Here is a 20,131-nt window from a genome sequence, read left to right on the forward strand (position 1 = left end):
GAAGCATGGTCAAAACACACTTTGGGAGTTTGTTGCATTAGCCTTCATTAGTTGCACCTGCACTTTGGAGGACTTTGGGAGATGCCAGGAGAATGCCAGAGACAAGACATTCACCACAAACAATATGGACACCTTTACACCCTGAGCTAAACCGAGGACCACCTGGCCGCTTTACTAAAGGATCTGCATCAGAGGGTTGTGCGGAGGTATCGCTCACTACCGGTGACCTGAGGGTAGGTCGACCACACTTTCCACCCTAGACAGGAAAGGTTTGCACTCACACAAGAATGAATCGTTAAATACAAACACTGCTGATTTCCTCCCATGGAGCCATCATTAAAACTGTTTTGGTTCAGTATATCTCTGCTGTCAGACAGCCGGGTGAAGTAGGTTAGCCTGCTGCTGACACAGTGTGGGTTGGATGAAAGAACACTTATGCACCGATCACATCTTGCTTTGAATGGGAATTCACACTTCGACACATAGTTCTGTACGGCTTAACAAGAGCAGTGTGTTGACAGTGTTGACCTTTGAAAGCTGGACAGAATGGAGGAAGCTCTCGTCGCTTAGCTGTGTTGCAACATCCATTTTTATTTACTCCTCCTCTGTTGGAGCATTAACTACACACTGAACACACTCCCGTTAGCGACCGAGCTAACAAGTTGAGCTAACTGTCAGTTAGGAAGCTGATAAGCTTTTTGACTTTTTAAGATATTATATAAGGATTAAATGGCAGAAAATGTATCACTTGGGAAGTGCAGGCAGTCGGGGCTCGTTGGCAGCTCACATGGTAAAGTTGGCGCCCATGTGCTAAGGCTGAGTTATAATTAGCTGCTAGCCCTGAGACTAGTTACTACATCTCCAAAGTTTCTAGAAGCAAGTATTTCATATTTTGAAACCCATACTGTCAAGATAGAGATTTTAAGAGATTATATTTCAGGCTGAAGGAACAGCAATGCTGGCAGTATATTCACAGGTGAAAGGCACAGGTGTTACTAATAAAACTAATGATGGCTCTGCTATTGTCCCAGTGAGACGGTGATAGCAGCCAAATGGAGTTCTGCCACTTTTCATTAAAAAAAAATGGTATACGTGTGACTTTCCGTGAAAAAGGAAGGCACTTACTCCACATAATCATAATATGAATGATAAAAGGTGTGATAGCACGGCCTTACATGGTGCAAACAAAACTAACAGGAGACTGAGAGAGATGTCAACCAAGCACACCTACAGAGAAGAGGTCTAATCAGGCAACAAGCAAAGACACCTATGTGTATGTCATAAATTGCAGACCAGTCTTTCAGAAAATTGGCTGTAATTTCTCTGTTGCTTTCCATACTATACAAGCCATTGTCTGTATTTACTCAAATATCTGTATTATACACATTGTAAATGGCATCTAAAGAATAAGCATGCTTCACAAATTACACTCCTTCTGTTAAGCAAATGCGATAATAATATTTCTCAACAGGATCTTGTTGTGACTCCATTGGAGACAGTGACGGGTGTTGGATTGATGAAGCTGTTTATGAACGCTTGAAAACATACCAACACACACAGGAACACAATCAAAAACAACAGATTTTGGCATTTCTTTCAACATGCGCACGATCTGCCTGAGTGGGCTCTGCCAGATAATGGCAGGCCTGCCAGCAGAGTGACCATTGGTGACATTTCCAACATGACATTTGTCAGTGGGACCATCTGTGAGTGCCAACTGGCCTGTCAAACACCTAACTGACAACACACTCATAATATCACATCATATAATTCTATATCATCTCTATTTATAATATAATAGAAAAATACCTTGATTTACAAAAATGAGTGGTTTCTCAAGGCATCTGTGGGTTGTAGAATTGAATTAAAACATACCACATTTCCAAACCATTTTAGTTATTTTAGTCCCAGCTTGTTATTCCTTTTGCATATTTTAAGCTAATAAAAATCATGTTATTCTATTTTACTCATCGGATTATAGTAAGCCCTGTTGTCGTCTTATATTTTTGGCAAAAAAGCATGTAGCATTTAATCGCGCTAGCACAAAAAATAAAACAAAACATTTTCCTCACGTTCTGTACCTAGCAATTTTATCTTCAAATCCTTCATTGTATAAATATTTTACAATATTATGTTTAAAAATAGGGTTTTATTCTGCTCTGGATTATTCTCTGGTCAATAACTGCTCTATCTTGACCAGTACAATCTGGCTACTTCCTGTGGAGTTTGGCAAGGAAACACACCTGAACTTTTCATCCCTTATTTCCCTACCAATTGTATTTCATGCCATGAAGAGTAAGGTAACCTAACATATACCAAACAGACAAGAAGTGGACCGCAGCTAATAAAAGCGAACAAAGGGAAAGCAACACACTGAATGAAAGAACACAGGGTTTTTCTTTTGTATTCAATATTTCTGGTCCCTTTATCTTTCCTCCTAAATCTATCTCAGACTCCCTCTGCTTGTCATCTGCCTTGATCCCCCTCCACACCTTCCTCCACCTCATCACCATCACTGTCATCTCTCCATCCGCCCTCTTGTTCTTCCCTCTTTCCTATCTGTCTCTTTTTCCTGCCCTCTTCCGCTCAATTAATCTCTTCCCGTTTTCTTTCCCCCTGCGCTTTGTCAACAGATTCTGCTAACCTGCCTGAAAAAGATCCACACAAACACACAGCCCTCTTCAACTGACCTTTGCATAGGTGATGTGGTTATAATAATGAAAATGATCCAGTGGCCAATAGGGAGGGAGATATCTCACCTGACCCTCTGCTGTGCCACATTTATGACCTGAACAACAGAGAGGGAAGGGTGGCAGTAGTTCAGGCGGGGAGACATTCAGGGACACCAACTCATGCGGGCCGAAAGACAAGCAGACCAGACACACCAGCTGACACCTCATCGGATCCTGAGAGATGTATTATTGACAAATACATCTCTCATCACACAGGCTTCGCTGACCTCTGTGTGTGTGTGTGTGTGTGTGTGTGTGTGTGTGTGTGTGTGTGTGTGTGTGTGTGTGTGTGTGTGTGTGTGTGTGTGTGTGTGTGTGTGTGTAAGGGCAGCCAGGTTATTCATCTAACAACCAGAGAGTCCAGAGATACTGAGCTTGACATATGAGTTCAAACTAAACTGCTTTAAACAAAGAAGAACAATGTGAGGTGTCTTGCTGTGCATTTTGCAGCTTCATGACTCAACCATAATATTATACTGAGGCTTGCCAACAATATTGTCTCTGACCCAAACCATATCCTGAACAAATGTGCATTTTTACCATCAAATCAGAGATACAGCATCCCACGATTTAATGTGATAGGACTAAAGCATTTCTCTGTGCATCAGTCAATCCTAAAATTAAATAAGAAGTTAAATCTTTAATGAAATATACATCAAAGTCTCTTCAACATATTGTGATCGTCATGTTATGTCTTAATCCTCGTATATGTCTTTTATTTGAAGCGTTTTGTATTTGCAGTACTTTTAGTAAGTAAAATGCTTCGTCAAGTTGGTGAATGTTTACTAAATGCTGCGTGTGTTATTAAAGGTCCCATGTCATGGCCATTTCTACTGATCATAATTCCATTGTTGAGGTATACTAGAATAGATTTATATTGTGCAATTTTCCAAACTCACATTGGTTTCTCATACAGCATCTCTGTATAGTATGTGTATTCACTCTCTGTCCTAAACGGCTTGTTGGAGCTCCTGCCCCCCCCTCCCTGTGAGCCCAGTGTGCTCTGATTGGTCGGGACGTTGCGAGGCTGGCTGCTCAGTGAGCTGGCTTACTGGTGTGGTTTCCGGGTCGGCGATACAGCGGGACAGCGCGAAACTCATCCTGAGCACACACAAACACTCACAGCCGAAGTAAAAACAATAAGTGTGGCTTGATATTGAGTAAGAAAAAGGTTTATAAACGCTGTGAGAATGGGTCTGCGGAGAGCATTTCTCCGCGATCCCAACTCGTCTATTACCAACCAGGGAGCTCTATGCAAGTCAATGGGACTCCCTGTTAGTTGAAAAATGTACACTAAAGGTCCCCCCACTGCGTTTGATAGTGATGCCAAGGGATCCTGGTGTGTGAGAAGCTCCGCGGATTGGTCCATTTTGGTTCCCGGAAGAAACAAATGGAAAAAGAGAAATCTCCAACGAGGCGTTTTGGGGCAGCATAGACAGGTCTTTTCTGTGTTAGAGTTTTACTCGCTACAGGGTGTACTTTGAGGGTTTGTGACTCTGCAGACCGTTTACATGCAGAAAAACCTTCATAACACACAAGGGAAGGGTAATAACCAGAAAAGCATGACATGGGACCTTTACGTTTTCTTCATTTGCAAGTGTTTTGAAATATTTGTGTTTTATTATTGGCATCGTTTGTGAAGCTGCAACACATTTCTCATAACGACAATGTTTTTAACGCGTTTGCACCTGTTGGCCACCGTAGATTTACATAAAAAATGCACTAATCATTAAGTCTTCCCCGATGTAGTATAACCTTATAATGCATTACGGTTTGTATGCGTTTGGTAAGTGGCTACATGTTCTTAGTTCTCTAAATAACCCACTGTAAGTCTTTGAAAAGTGGTGATGCCCAAGTGACATGAATTACATCTGCGATTTATATAAATAGCCATTTTCCCCACACTGCTAATTATGTGTAAAGTTTGGATGAAGTTCATCTGAACTTCTCTGCATAAATACATGTGATTAGACGGCACCACTGAGGAAACTCATTTGCATGCCAGTGTGTGATGTGGACCTGCACCAAGTGTAATTTGCAAGCAAGTGTGCAGCTGAGCAAGCACTGATCATCTGAGCAGCATCTTTGGGAGAGTTTGCTGTTAATTAGGTTGGAAAAATAATAACTTGATGAGTTTAACTGATGCGATGAGCTGTAATGTATGTTAGTCATGCTGCTCAAATGAAGGGACACGGTGTGATAAGAGACCACTGGATTCACACCCCTCCCATGAGAGTGGTCTCAAAAACACCCTTGCTCTACTTACAGCCTGTCTCTCTTTCTGTGCACCTGAGCCTCCCAATTAAAATCATGTGAACTGCAGATAGGGATCAAGAATAAAAAAAGACACAGAACTTTTAAACTAGGCCAAATTATTTTTGATTTTGTTGCAGGAAAAAAACAAAATGTCCATCATTTGGGTAATAAAATTATAGCATTTCACCTTGTGATTCTAGGTATATTTGCAACACTCAGTTAAGTATACCTACATACTTCTACACTAAAATTGACAATGAATGTACATCCACAAACCAGTCAAATTGCAAGCTACATCCATTACTATCCAAAAGGTCACCACTTGATCCTTTTTCCTGAATGAAATTATCATAACTACCATATTAATGATTGAAAAACACGTTTTGTGAGGTCCTATTCAACTTTTTACCTTTGAACATTAAAATCTAATCATTCATCCTTCAAGTCCAAGTGGAAGTGTGAGACAATTATTCCCTTCAGGCGCTCCTGAGACATGGTGCTCAGGAGAAATGGGGCGGACTGACAGGACGACAGATTCCGCCTCCGGCCACGTCTGTCGCCTGCGCAGAGGCATAAAAAGAAATCTGTGAACTCCATCAATCCGCTCCTGTCAATTCTCCAACTTGAGAGAACAGACTGTAACAGACAGACAATATGTGCTCGCTAGTTTGGTTTGCAAATGTTTTGTTTTTTTTACAAGTCTGCCAGCTTACTCCCGCTGCCCTTTTCCTTTCTCTGAGGCTGCCCGGCTGGTTTAATCAGGGAAAGCAGCTGAGAGACAGAGAGAGAGGGGGGCTTGTCTCTAAGCCCGGCTGATTTACTGGCTCCCCGGACCTCCTTTATATCTCGCCGGCTAATCTGGCAGCTTCACACGGGAACAAAAAAGGCAGGTGGTAAACAGACAGGCTGGCAAAGCATACAGAGGTAAGAAGACACACACAGGAGGGGTGACGTCAATTCAGGAAGAAACATCCATAATGTGTCAAACATACAGCAAAACATGGGTGAAAATGATACTAAAACATGGATAAAATCAGATCAGGCTATCATTTTAAAGGGATTGTTGTGTCTAAATTAGTTTTTTTTAAAGATTCAGATGCTGCTAATGTTCGGCATGATGACCTTTAATGGTCTTTATATAGACACATCAAAGCTTCAGAAATACACCAGTTGGGTTTTTTTTTTTTTTTTTATTTTATTTTGTAGAGCAAAAGGTTAATATTGTGTAAGCTTGTGATAACCATAGACCTTATTTTGGGCCTCAACCTGTTGACTTTGAGAACTGGAAGTGCTAAAATGCTAGTATAATAATGAGCTGTCCTGCACACCTGTTGTGTCTGATCGTCCCTCAATCAGCTGTGTCTTGCTGCCTTCATGCACCTCGTCACCTTTTAGTGTCCTGGGTCACCTTCTATCCTGCTATGACTTCTGTTCCTCGTCTCTGCTGTTTACCTGTTGCTTTTATGTCTAGTCCGTCTGCTGCATCAATCCTGTATCGATTCAATTTCTCCCAGAATACTTAAGTACGATATCTTTCATACATTTTGAGAAATGAACAGAAGACAAAAACAAAAACGGATTGTTACTTATTCTTGCCTGTTGCATTTGAAAATAGAATTTGATAAGGAAAAATATAATAGAGTGCATAAACAGTATAAAAGTAATGCATCTTATGAGACACAACTTGTGAATCAACGAGTTTTAGAGGTGTTTATATGACTAACATTTTTTTTTAATATATTGATATTTTATGATTTTTTTTATAATGCAAATGTTGGATGTTGGAGGTTTCACATTTTTCCAAATTGATCTTTAGACATAAAAAAAACATCTTAGAACCCGATGATTAAGCTCTTTTCAAGTCGGAAACTTTTAATTACATTAACTCAGTTTGACATAAACGCAGCATCCACACTGAACTTTGACAACCTCCAAAGGAATATCTTCTTTTTGAGTCATTATAATTAAAATGGAATTCGGCGACTTCATGTAATTACCAGCAAATCTCTGCTCACCTTGAATATGAATAGAGATCTAATTAGCTGAAATAACTGTGTAGGTGTGCAGTCTCTTTGACAATGAACTGTAATACTGATGTGTCGCTGGAACACATTCTCACAAGAAATGGCACAAAGCAAACAAACAGCACGCTCTGAAATTATCCTCAAACATTGATTATCAGCAGGATGAGGTCTTTAGTGTCAATTTTGAAGGATGTAATTATCGCCAAAGGAAGCCACAGTAGGAGTTTGTGCGAATGAAAGGGCAGTCAGGTTTCAATTTGTAGAAAAGAGACTTATTTTTATGCCAGGAGTAAACACAACACAATATCTTGATCAAAAGCACATTGAAATGCTGCGTGTATATGGGTCACTGCTAACACGGATAACCCTTTTCAGAAATAAATCGGATAGGGACGGAGCTGTGACAGATTTAGTTTGTCCCCTCTGCTTTTCGAGTGATGAAGATGGATATACAGTGTGGCAGTTAGAGAGACACATCCGAGTATTTAAAGACATTCGTGAAGGATCCAGTGTGTCACTTCTGCTGAAAAGCTCCAAAAATCTCCAGATACAAGGACACACATCCATACCTTCAGTCCCATATGTGCGCACACACACACAAATCACACATTCATAGTGCCACCTTAAATCACACGTTCATGCAGACACGGTCCGCACGAGCACTCCTCCTATTGCTCTCACCTTCGCTGGTTGCTAAGTAACAGCACATATCCAGAGATTGTTTACACAGCCTGTAATATAGTTCATCTCAAAGGGGCGCTGAGACAGAGACAGATTATACAATGGAAAGATAAAAAGAATAAAAGGTGGTCGGATTTTTCGCAAGCAAGCCGGCCGTGATGTAACGCCACTGGTCCCCGGTGTGTTATGAAAGATGAGAGAAAATGTTTTATGATATAATAATGTGCTACATTTCTTTGTAGCAAGATGTGGCATTCTGGATTAGGGTGCAAAAACAACAATACAATGCAATCCATTGAGGCAGATTTGAGCAACAGGTCCATGCATTTTAAGGCTTTTCAGATGCTAAAACACTTTCCAGAGTCAAACTGTTTCATTTTGGTGGCAAAAGTTGAGCAAACTTTTCTGAGCTTTTTTGAGTAGGCTGCATGTTGTCAGACAGTGTTGATGTCTGTCTGAAAAGGAACGGCCTTGATTGTCACTGTGGTTTAATTAAGGAAGAAGTCTGTAAGCAGAACGATTCACAAAGTATCTCCATAGTGATTTTATAAACATGTCTTTCGAGGCTAGCAATTTGGGCAACAATTTGATTCTCTGGCTTTTCAAAATAAGAGTAATTAACTGAATTTGGTCTGCAGAACATTACAGTTTCATCTTCTATTTACTTTCAAAAGCTATACGGATGCTTTTTGTGGACAAATGAATACCACCAAATCTTTTACTAAAAACACCTTGTACTTTAACTTCTGAGCATTTTCATTTGGCTTTCTTGGTGCTCACCGTTTAAACCCCAACATTGAGTTGTGTAGCAAAGTGAAATGAACTTAAACAGGACAAGAGATGCTAGACTTGTTCAGACATGCCTCGCGTGAGTGTGACCTCAAGCTATAACTCTCCAACACCTGAGCAGTTTTTCAGATGCTCTATTGTAGAAGCTTTCAGAAGTTGTGCGCTTGGACTCGTGCTAGGTTACCATTTTGGACTTTCAGAGTCGCTTTTTGTAAGATGTTCATTTTATGTGCCAAATTTGAAGGAACTCCATCAAAGAGATCCTATCATTTTGCGTTCCTGTGAATGGGATATACTGATGACAAACGGACAAAATAACACCTGCCCCATTAAGCCGGTATGCTGCTCATTTGACCTCTATACAGTTTTAAAAGGTCTGTTGTCATGGCCCAACCTGGAGAGTAATTGGGACCTGTATTGGAGGTGACATTATTGAGGAATGTTTTCTCACTCACATGACCGTGTTGATTCCCGAAAGCTGCTGAAACATCTGAAGACCACAGCCCACCAGGAGGGCTCGCCGAGTGGGGGCGTAGGTCAGCATTCTCCAGATCACAGGGCCATCTGGAGACACAAGCAAACGCACAGCAGAATTAATATCCAACTCAGCACGACAAAAATGACACAAGCGTTATCAGACTATACTCTGGTTGCAAAAATAAGTAAATAAGACCGTACTTTTCACTAATAACCTTCTACTCTATTTCCTCACAAACCATTTTCTGGCATATGTATGGTCTCAATAATAGTTTACGTCTTCTTCAAAACATTATGATGGATTGTAGAATTAGGTCCAAAATGGAGTAAAATAGACGAAAAAGCAGGGTCTGATTAAGGGCGGGGCTACCTTTTGATTGACAGGTTGCTACAAGTTGTCAGGTCTGGATGCTCTCCGTGATATTGTCCGAAAGCTTTCACCATCAAACCGTTTTCAGTTGATAAAAGTAAACTGTAACACTTTGGTTGCCTAAAAATCTTTTGTTTAGCGTTAAGCAAACTGAGTTCCACCCTCTTGTGTCACTTCTGGTTGCAAAAAGAACCCAGATGGCAACAGCCAGTGCGCCACACTTGAGGGTTCAAAACCTTTATTCACAAACCAATGGATGACATCACGATGATCAAGTCCACTTTTTATTTACAATCTGTGTTTTTGACCTTCTCCTTTAACTCTTAGCAATAATCTAATTTCCAAAAATCTATTGCTGCTTTTTTAAATGAAGGAAAAAACTGGGCTGAGTATATATTTCTATTTCTAAAAGAACACATAGAGACTCATTTTGTCACTTCTGCTGGCTGATCAATTCCCATATTCATAATAAATTCATGATTTGGGCATAATGAGTAGACATAATGTCCTCATATGTCCTCATATTGAAGGACCAAAGTTCAAGCCTCTGTGAGAGCAACCATCTGCCCTACGGACATTTCTCTGCACACAACACAGAGGATTTGTCAGCTCCGGGGAAGCTGTCTCTTGAGGATGTGCATAGCACTGGAGCTGTTCTTTCCTATGGTGAATGTCTCAATTAAGGCAAAAAACACTAATATTTGACGGCAGGCTTTGGCCCCGCAGAATCCCACTTGGCTCAGCAACAGAGCCGCAGACTGTGATGTTCAACACACACAGACATGCGGCTCCTTTGGGAGGAGAATCCTTAATAGGATGAGAGAGCTGCTGGACAGGCAAGGAGCTGAGGGATACAAAAGCAGTGACACACGGAGCCAAGAGATCAGACAAACACGCCTGAACACACACACGCAGGAAAGACACACACATACACAGTTAAAATTGTGTGCAGGAAAAACAAGTGACTGTGCAAACACACCGCAAACAAACATATCATAAAGAAGGAAGCCTGCACATACGAAATGCTGATTATTTGGGAGCAGCTGTGTGTGGGTGGACTCTGGACTAGTGAACATCTCCTTTAGCAGATTGACAAGCTGAGTAGACTTTGAAAAGGAAGCCCGCACGCACAACACACTTGAGCTTTCCCTTTTCAATGGACAACTTTTGAGAAGGACCCTTATTTCCCAAAAGTATTTGTACAGTAGTTTTGTACAAAAATACCGTTGATTCCATGGTTTAACAGGCAAATCAGGGCAAGTCAAAACACAAAATCACACAACTCTCCATCACCGAAAAAGCTGAACTCTTCCAGAACTTAAATACATGCAAAGACTAATCACAAGAAAAGACACAGCTGGGGAGGGAAGGAAAAAACAGTTGAACATAATCAAGTAATCAAACAGGAGGGAAGACACAGGGACAGGAAGTAAACAGACATAACACAGGGGGGTGAAGACTTTTCAGAATAAAACAGGAAACTGGTCTGACAGATCGTGACGGAAAAACATTGTGACTTTCAGCTTTTTGTTTGCATTTCCACTGCAGAAGCCACCTCTCGACCTTTTAAAGCAACAAGAGGCAACTTTTATAACAATCTTATGCAGTCAAGTATAAAAAACACCTTTCGCTGATTAAATCATTAAGTTAAAATGCATAACTCGTATTTGGTCCATTAGGTTTTGTGTTTGTCAGCAACATGAACTCAGCTTTATCTCTATTAAATTGATTTGCTCATTAGGTACTGCATCTATGAGAGGTGAACAGACCCATAATAATCTGTATCTGTTCGACCAACACAATTAACCATCTCTGTATCTTTATTCGGAGAGAAGGTTTATACTGGAAGTCACGTTAAATGTAGCAAATATAAATTGCCTGTGTAATTTTGTGCCTTCAAAGCATCAAATTAAAAATATTGGCAAATGTTTTATTTTTTCATCCCTTTATCACTCTTATAAAAAAAAGAAGCTGTAAAGACATGTCTGTCACAACAGGAAGTCATCATTAAGATACTCCATGACTGTGTGGCAGAGGCTGTTCCAAAAGGCATTATGGGAAATGTAGGATGAAAGATTTTAAATATAGCTATATCTTTAAGTTTCAACTTCAAAAGTCGGTGTCTAGTGTGAAGCAGAGCCCTAACCTATGACAGGGAAGAGAAAGTGATGCCTTTATGGGCTGAGCCATTTCCATGGCGCTAACGTGGTGAAGTGTGATTGGCCGATCCCTGGAGACCGGAGCTGAGGACCGTTATCTGATTAGCCGACAGGGAAATCAGGATTCATGGACTGAAGTATGGAGAGAGTGGAGACCTGATGGCTGCCTGAAGAAGAGCTAAATATACTCAGCCAAACACAGACATAGACAAACACACTTTCAGATGCAATCAGTCATACAGACACTATACTTAAATTCTCCCTTTGGGGTTAAGAATACAATACCTTTTTCTACAAAAATACAATTTAAAATGCAAATCATAATCATACTCGCTCCACAGCAAGAAACATGTTTTCCTACATGCGCAAACACATACAAGCTCTCCAAACACACACAGCGTCATTTCCTCAGCTGAACGCCATCCAGCTGTAATTGAATCAGATGAGATATTGAAGAAGAAAGATGGCTTTGACAAAACAGTCAGCGAGCAACCAGCCAGCCACAAGCACAGTGATTGAATCACAGCACTGCAGTAATTGCACGTCAGTATTTCCCATTGAATCTTTCCAACTATATTCCATTTAATACTGCAAACCACTATAACCTTAAATCTTCAAGCATGACGCCTTCAGGTGTGGATCAGCTCTTAATATAGCACTGAATGTCGAAAAAACTTCAATGTCGCTTTTTCATTTCATGTTTTTTCAGCATTCAATCCAGCAAATACTGATAGCCTCACTATAAGCCATACCATACAAATACAGTTTGTTTGCAGGGAATGTGTTTTTAATGAGAATCAGGGCCTCTTCTTTTCTCCTTCTTCTCTTTGATATTTGCTGAAGGAATCTCCAATTAGCTATTTTTTCTCGGCTACCTGCTTTCGGGAAACACCCCAACTTCTCTGCACAACAACCCCCAAGGCCAATTAGAGCACCCGTTTAGCTCTGTTGGTCCTGTCAGATGTTTTTTTTTCTTTTATATATTCACGCTTCAAACACGTGCCACATCCCGTCTGCTTTATGAAACATTCAGCACAGAGAGAGAGAAGCAGCTCGCTTTCCAGGAACATTGGCAAGCATCCATTCACAGGACTAACGATTACTGATTCCCATATTGCTTTGTGAATCAGTGAAATGTATATTTACCCTGGGTCAGAACTGAGGGGAATGGCTGGTGTTGAACAATGGTCAATCAAGTAAACAAAGAGACCCAATGAGGCGATGCAGGGAAGCACAGGAGGAATTATTAAGATAAGAGTCTATAGGAGAATAGCTTTTTCTATCCATCCGACCATCCAATCAGAGGGTCCTCAGGGACCTGGTGTATGGAAGCTGGCGTCACTAATAACCAGGGAGAGTTACAATCAAGGACTGAGCAGGAAATCTGCAGCCATACTACCTCTACCCCCATCCTCCCTCTAATTATTTCTTCTCCGTACTTCCCCTCCATTCTTCTTTGTCACCTCTCTTCCCCTTCCTCATCAGAGTAGGATCATGACACCTCACACTCTATACAGATCTGAACAAGACTAATGAAGCAGACATATAAGCTCCATCTCTGAAACAGAAATGTTAATGTTGGAACCAAAAAGCTCAATCTCTACTAAAGGCAAACCTTTATTTAAAAATACTTACAGTATCAGGTCAAAATACGAAGCAGGTGTTTATTTAGCTCTCAGAAGTGTGTAAAAAGATAGCTCCATAACTTCTTCACTCACTACGATTTTAGACATTTTTGTTTTAGTTTTTGCTAAAGCAAGCTGAATGCTAACACAAGCTGAATGCTAACACAAGCTGAATGCTAACACAAGCTGAATGCTAACACAAGCTGAATGCTATGCTGAATGCTAAGGCTGCCACTATAAGTGGGCGTAATCACGGTGACTTTACGTGCCGTGCCCACCTATCTCTATATGTTTTTAGCGAACTGAAGTAAGGTTATACCACCTTGAAATGTAGTCTTGAGCTTCTCGTAAATTGTGTCAGAGATAAGGAGCCTTCCCTATAGTTTTATTTAGCACACACTTGAGAAAGTCTATATTTCTGTGCTCTTTGAATCTTCTCCAGCCCATAGTATCTATCGGACTACTGCGACATCAAGTGGAGGCATGGTTGGGAGGAAGATAATCACATGTGCTGAAGAAGACTGTCAAGTAGTGCACCTGTAAGTACTGTCATTCTCGTAAATAACCTAAACAATTAAGTCAACTGCAATCTACTTTTGAATCTTATGGGCAAATGGGTTTTGAAAATGTCATGTTTTTATGACAGGCAAGGATGTTGATTGGTTTATTTCCTTGATTACTGTGAGTCACTGGCGTTAGGGAGAAACAGCATTTTAAGTGACGCTGATCAAATCTTGTCAGTGTCCGCAGATGCAGGGGAGCAGCTGTGTTTACCTGAGGGCACCGAGGGGCCAGCGGCTGCCAGGAGCTGAGTGCCAGACAGACAGACAGACGGATGGATGGAAGGATAGATGGATAAACAAGTGAAGTCATAGACACTCACACTGACCGACTGAAATAATAGAAAATGATCAGCATTATAGGTGTTTTTTTTTATATTAAATGGTTTTCTTGCGGTCTGCATTCACACACTGCTGGCAAAGGCTACCGTACAACGTCTGAACTGCTAATCAGGAGTGATAAACATTCAAGATCAGAAATCAATTTTGGGGTTTAGTACCTTGGCCAAGGTCACTGTGACATAAAGTCCACAGGGGCTAGTAACAAATACAGACCCTCTGATTAGCAGACAACCTATTTGTATGGTTGGGACAATATCCAGAGTTTGTCTTTCACAAATCAGGAAATTGTCTGTTCTAGAAGAATTCCCAATTACTTGGTTAGAGTGTGCAGGTTCAGAGCATGAAGCGGCTTACATAGTGTTAATGGATTTAAAACTAAGGTTTGTGCTGAATCGATTATTTAAGAACTCTTTGATAACTTATTATTTTCTCAAACCATTTTGCAGCACTAGCTATGGCTGCAATAACAAATATATTTAATATGTTTCAGACTAGCTAAAAGGCTTCTACCTCTGATATTGAAATGTATAACACCACATGCTGTCATGGCAAAACCCACAAATCAAATACATGTTTTTGTTTCGCCTTACTCCAATGTCCAGCAAAGAGTTTTACGATTTTCTAATTTCTAAAGTGACTCAAAGCCAAAAGAAGGATTTAATCAAGCTTAGCCCTTCCCTTTGAAACAAGAAGAGTTGCTGCCTCTAGAGTCTCGTAGTGAGTGTTATCAAAACCACCATCCTTCTAGTTTGAAACTAATCGCATCAAAGGAATGAATCGATATAGAGGTTGCCTGTTAGTCTGTGTTGTCAGTAGCATGGAGGATAAACAAAGACAAAATGACAAAAGCAGAAAGATGCAGGAAAAGACGGAAAGAAATTAAAGCCATGTAAAAGCCAGACAAGTTCTCCCATTTTGATTTAAAAATTGTTGAAAAGTCACCGCCAGGTTATGTAACGGAAACTCAGATCATACAGCGGAGCTACCTAAGGTTGAGACCAGGACACGCATAGAGAAACCTTCATATTTAAACCCCATCTTATTTATTTTATTCAGCAGTTAGACATCCTGCAGATATCGCCATCCTTAATAAAATGAAAAGTGACACAGCAAAAAGCAAAGGATAACTGTAATAACCAGTGGCGGCGCCAGGGTATGGCTGGGGTAGGCTACAGCCATACCAAGAAATGGCTTAGCCCCACCTTAGCCCCACCATGAAAAGTGATGCAAATTCAATTAAATAATAAGCGAAATGCTAAATGTTGAGAACACGGATTGCGAAAATATACGGGTCGTGTCCACAGCACACAAACTGATCCTGCTGTAACAACAAGTGCACGTTACTGATGCAATATGGTTGAGACCATTCGGGCTTATGCTATAAGAGGGGTGCAAGGAATAGTCTAAGTAGTGGGGGAGTTTTATACACTAAAGGTGTGGAAATTCTCTGGCGTTATAATATCAGCGCGGCCGCGGTCAGATCAGAATGCCTCCGAATGCAATTTGAATAGACCTACAGCCAATCAGAGCAACGCAACGTTGGATCTGCGTCATGCCTTATTGATTGAGATCAATCGAAACCGCCATTCAGTATCCCCATTGGATCTTCAACGTGTACTATCATACGTCACGTTCACAGTGATCCCTTTTTATTTACTACAAGACAAATGTGCCGTTTTATTTCATACAGTTCCATTTTGATTGAGACAGGGAAATAATCTAAACCTCATGCGTGGCGTTTCACTGTCAAGGGGGGTGATATAGCGTGTATGTAATTAGATTGCAAATACTGACTTGAGCACCACCACTGTATGGCTTAGCCCTACCATAGATTACCCAACAAAAATGCTCTGGCGCCGCCACTGGTAATAACACATCCTAAAAAGTCATTTTAGTGCCTGCCTGTGCCCTCCCCAGAAAAACATGGTGTGAAAGAGGCTTGTTCAATATCCATCTATTCATGCAGGGCTTGAGACAGGCGCAGAGGGGAGTTATGATAGATCTGCCATCGCACTACTCTCCCCGCTCTATGATTAACAAGCTGCATAAAACCTACAGGGGGGCAGAGGAAAGTAGCTCTTCTGCTCCCTTTTTGACATTTTTTGCTTTTTCTAGCTGCTCATTCTGCAACACAGTGACCGGGACAAAATCACCCGAGTTAGTGGAAAGGACAGATATTTAGTTTTTCAGACAAACTAAAGGGTGACTTGTTATGTCCCTGCACACAGTCTGAAAGCAGTCATTGAGCAGATATATACGTGTAGGTTGAATCAGATAAATAATACTTTATAAAAGTAAAGGCTGTACTGAGCACCTACCTTTATTTGATTGGTAGTACACACACACAGTATGTTTTGTGATTGTTTCAGTATGTTGGGATGATATTTTCTTTATCCTTTTTATGGATGTATAAATTAAACGTTGTTTTCCCTCTCCTTGCTGTCCTTAAGAGCACATTATATATTTATTGGCAGTACTGACCTTCTCTTTAAATAATGGCAAATATAAGTTAATACATTGTATAGAATATTGCTTGAATTATAGGTTAATGATGATACTGGTAATGCTTTCTCACAGTCAGTCGTACAAAGTATGGTATGATTACTCAGTCTCTCCACTCAAGTCAAAAGTCAATCACAACAGATGGCACATATTTTGAATGCAGACAGTTGGTCCAATCTGCACGCCGATATGCATGACTCATAAAAGAAGAGTGATTAGAGACATCAGCGCTTCTAAGACACTCATAGTAAAATAGTCTGTTGCGCAGCAGGGGAGGAAAGTGTGATGTGCAGAGATGAAAGTGCACAGAGGACGTTGGTGCCTACTGAGTGGCATGACTGCTTGATTCAGATATGGAATGTGTCAAATATGTTTCTTTAAACGAGAGGATAAGAGGAGAAGGAAGGAATACATGGAGTATGCAAGAAAGGAAAGGAAAAGAAAGTAGAGGAGGACATGAAAGTGAAAGGTGAGGAAATGAGTTAGATGCTTTCATAAAGTTACAAGTTAAGAAGAGGTGATCTGTTGTCATTGGAAACAGCACTCAGCTCATCCATATTTAACCTGCTGGTGTTTGAACTGCATGTCATCTTAATATGCTGTTTTAGTTCAAATATTTCCTCTGCATGTGTTTCTGCACGGCTGCATAAATAGCACTGTTAGGAATCGTGGAAAAAGGTAGGACCCAAATGCAGACTACAAAAAAAAGGTAAAAAGGTCTAGAAATAAAAAAGCGAGCTTTATTTTAAAAGCTGATGAACAAAAACATGGCATGAAAAACACAGCTTGCCAACCTTGAGACCTCAGAAATCGGGAGCATTTCAAAACCACTGCGGGGGGGGATGCTAGTGGATCGCCGGAGCTGTTTTAGATTAACATTAACATGCTTATTGTAGTTGTAAGTGCAATACCTGTAGCACCATGGAGCATATGTGTGGGCTGGACCTGTATCCAGGAAAGGAGTGAGCAGAGGGTGGAGTTGTCGATTCTTGTTCAGTTTTCTGTGACTATCTTCCTCACCCTCTCAGACTTTCAGTTGCGTGCGCTACTAAAGAGACGCGCTACCATGGAAACCAAACAATGGTGTAGCTGTATTAAAGTCCGAGTGGAAACAGTCCAGGGTAAATCTGATTTTGTCAGAAATCGGGAGAAATGCGGGAGAAATATGACCCCGGGAGGAAACCGGGAGAGGGTTATGAAATAGGGAGTCTCCCGCGGAAATCGGGAGGGTTGGCAAGTATGCACAAGGTAGCAACAACACAAAAACTGACCGTGACCAACATGGAGGGAGACAGGAAAGACAATGAACCGACAAGGAACACACGGGAAGACAAGACTAAATACAAAGAGGGGTAATCACAGGACAAGACACAGCTGGGCAGGGGAGGCAGAAACACAAGGGCAACAGGTGAACACAATCAGACAATCAGACACAGGAGGGAAAACACAGGAAGGAAGACAAGAGACAGGGAGAACAGAATAGCTAAATAAAACCCATTCCCAGACAGACAAAACTAAACCCGTGACATAACACTAAGATCATGACAAGCACAGCATAAGAGGAACACTGCACTGCAAACCATAATAACCACAGGTAACGAAAAAGTTGATCTTCAGTGACACAGCCTGCTTCAAAATGGGAGGCAATTTGAGTTTAGTCTCGAAAAGATTTTCCATTTTATAAGAAACTTTTTAATCACTGTCACTCGTCTGAGCAGCCTTGAGACAAAATGATTACAGCTTTGCTCAAAACAAAAGAAGTTAAAGACAATGCACTAAACACACAAAAAATGGTATTAAGATTCAAGAAGAAAAGTTACTTTCAGTGGAAAGATACAAGCTGTAATTGCGAGATAGAGGGTGAATGAAACACTCCTTTTAAACTTCTTATCACTCTGCTAAAGTGCTGGCTCAGTTATTTGATGAGGCTCGAGGCAAAATGGGGAACATGTGTGTTGAAGAGACAGCGAGAGTAAAGAGATTTGTCTCCTGAAGACAACTGTGCCTCTGTGATGAGAACACTGTTAGCACTTCTACCATGTAAGGTTACATGTCAGAAAAAGATGTGTTGGGATAAAGTAACACGAAAGATAGGAGAAATCTGAACTGCCAGGAGAATGGGACATTTAAACAAACTTAAATAGAAATAGGCAGCTATCAAAAAAATACAAGACATTTAAAGAAGCTATCATGGTGGATTCATACTTGGAGAAAGAACATTAGCCTGCCATACGTCAATCCCCATTATTGAAATCTCTGGAGCCATTTTGAAGTCTGCTGGAAATCAATCAATTGAATTATTAAGATTCATGCCATCCCAGCTGCACACCTGCTCTAATGCAAATGACATGGGTCCCTCCTCAGGGGTACACACACACACACACACACACACACACACACACACACACACACACACACACACACACACACACACACACACACACACAGATGCATAAGAAAAAAGGCTTGGTGCAAACGGGAAACATACTGTATATCATATAAATGTCTCATCTGGCTAATAGCTTTGCCAAAAACAATTAACTGACCATAAACCCATATTTGCGGATGGAACATTTGAGTCATGACCATTTTAATGAAATGAAGCGTCTCTGGATGAGTCTCTGATGGCATTGCATGTGGAAACGGGGACCCTGGAATAACATATTCAGAAGAACATTGCTGTGTGGTAAAGTGGCCTTCATTTCAATCTCATTATGCCCTGCAATTCTAATAAATGAGAGCAAATCGATTCAAAATCTCCTTTTCTTTTACTTCCATTTTGAGTTGACGAGAGTCCAATTATTCAAGGCAAAGTAGACATTTTACTTTGATGTGTGCTTAATTTAGGCTATTGTTCTTTAGCATCATGCTGACATCGAAATGTTATTGATTTGGATCTTCAGTACCAGAATTGGGCTTCAAATGGATTTTCCTCCTTGAATTATTTACCTATACTTTATCTTAACGGTAAACAGTCCTCTCGCGCCTCATTGTATTGAGCCTATGGATTTTTCAACAAAAAGCAATGAGCACGGTAATTATATACAAATGCCTTCAAATCTGTAGAAGATCAATGACATCCTGCAACTGATTAAAAGTCACTTGATTATTTGTAACATGAATAAAATCCAGAGTTGAATGTATTCAATGGACTTACAAGTAGGCTTGGATAAAAACAACAATTACTGAAGGTAAGACGAATATAATTCCCTAATCTCCCCTCTCTGAGCTCACTAGAAGCTGCCTTGCTGTGCTCTGCTAATGCAGACTCCATTATCATTTCCCAGTTCTCATTTCCCCGCCCTGCAGCCCTGCAGCCCCCTCCTCCGGCTCACTGTTGTTCAAACAGATGACAACACGAGCAGTTGCCAATTTTCTTATATCAAAATATTTGTTTGTATTCCCCTGGTGAGCATATTTGTCAGAGGGCCCATTTGGGGTTGTTAATGCACAATCACGAGAGGAGGAACAAGAATGAAATGCACTAGAGCAGAAAGCTTATTTATTGAAAAAGTAGATTAGCAGAGAAGACAACGCCTCTAGCATTCATTAAATCTGATTCGATAGAGGAGCAGAGAACCAAGCCGTCGTTGTTAAACAGTGACGCTTCTAGA

The 20,131-nt window shown here is 40.7% G+C and overlaps 1 protein-coding gene across 1 annotated transcript in view; it reads right to left on the reverse strand.

The window, feature by feature from the left end:
* Positions 1–20,131, reverse strand: part of LOC117483328 (proton myo-inositol cotransporter-like) — an 82,063-nt gene that overhangs the window by 13,524 nt on the left and 48,408 nt on the right. Inside the window, exon 4 of the mRNA XM_034131626.1 lies at positions 8,938–9,046. Coding sequence (XP_033987517.1) covers positions 8,938–9,046 — 109 coding nt within the window. The remainder of the gene's footprint in view (positions 1–8,937; positions 9,047–20,131) is intronic.

Source organism: Trematomus bernacchii, unplaced genomic scaffold (genome assembly GCF_902827165.1).
Source record: "Trematomus bernacchii unplaced genomic scaffold, fTreBer1.1, whole genome shotgun sequence".
In the NCBI taxonomy this organism is placed as follows: Eukaryota; Metazoa; Chordata; class Actinopteri; order Perciformes; family Nototheniidae; genus Trematomus; species Trematomus bernacchii.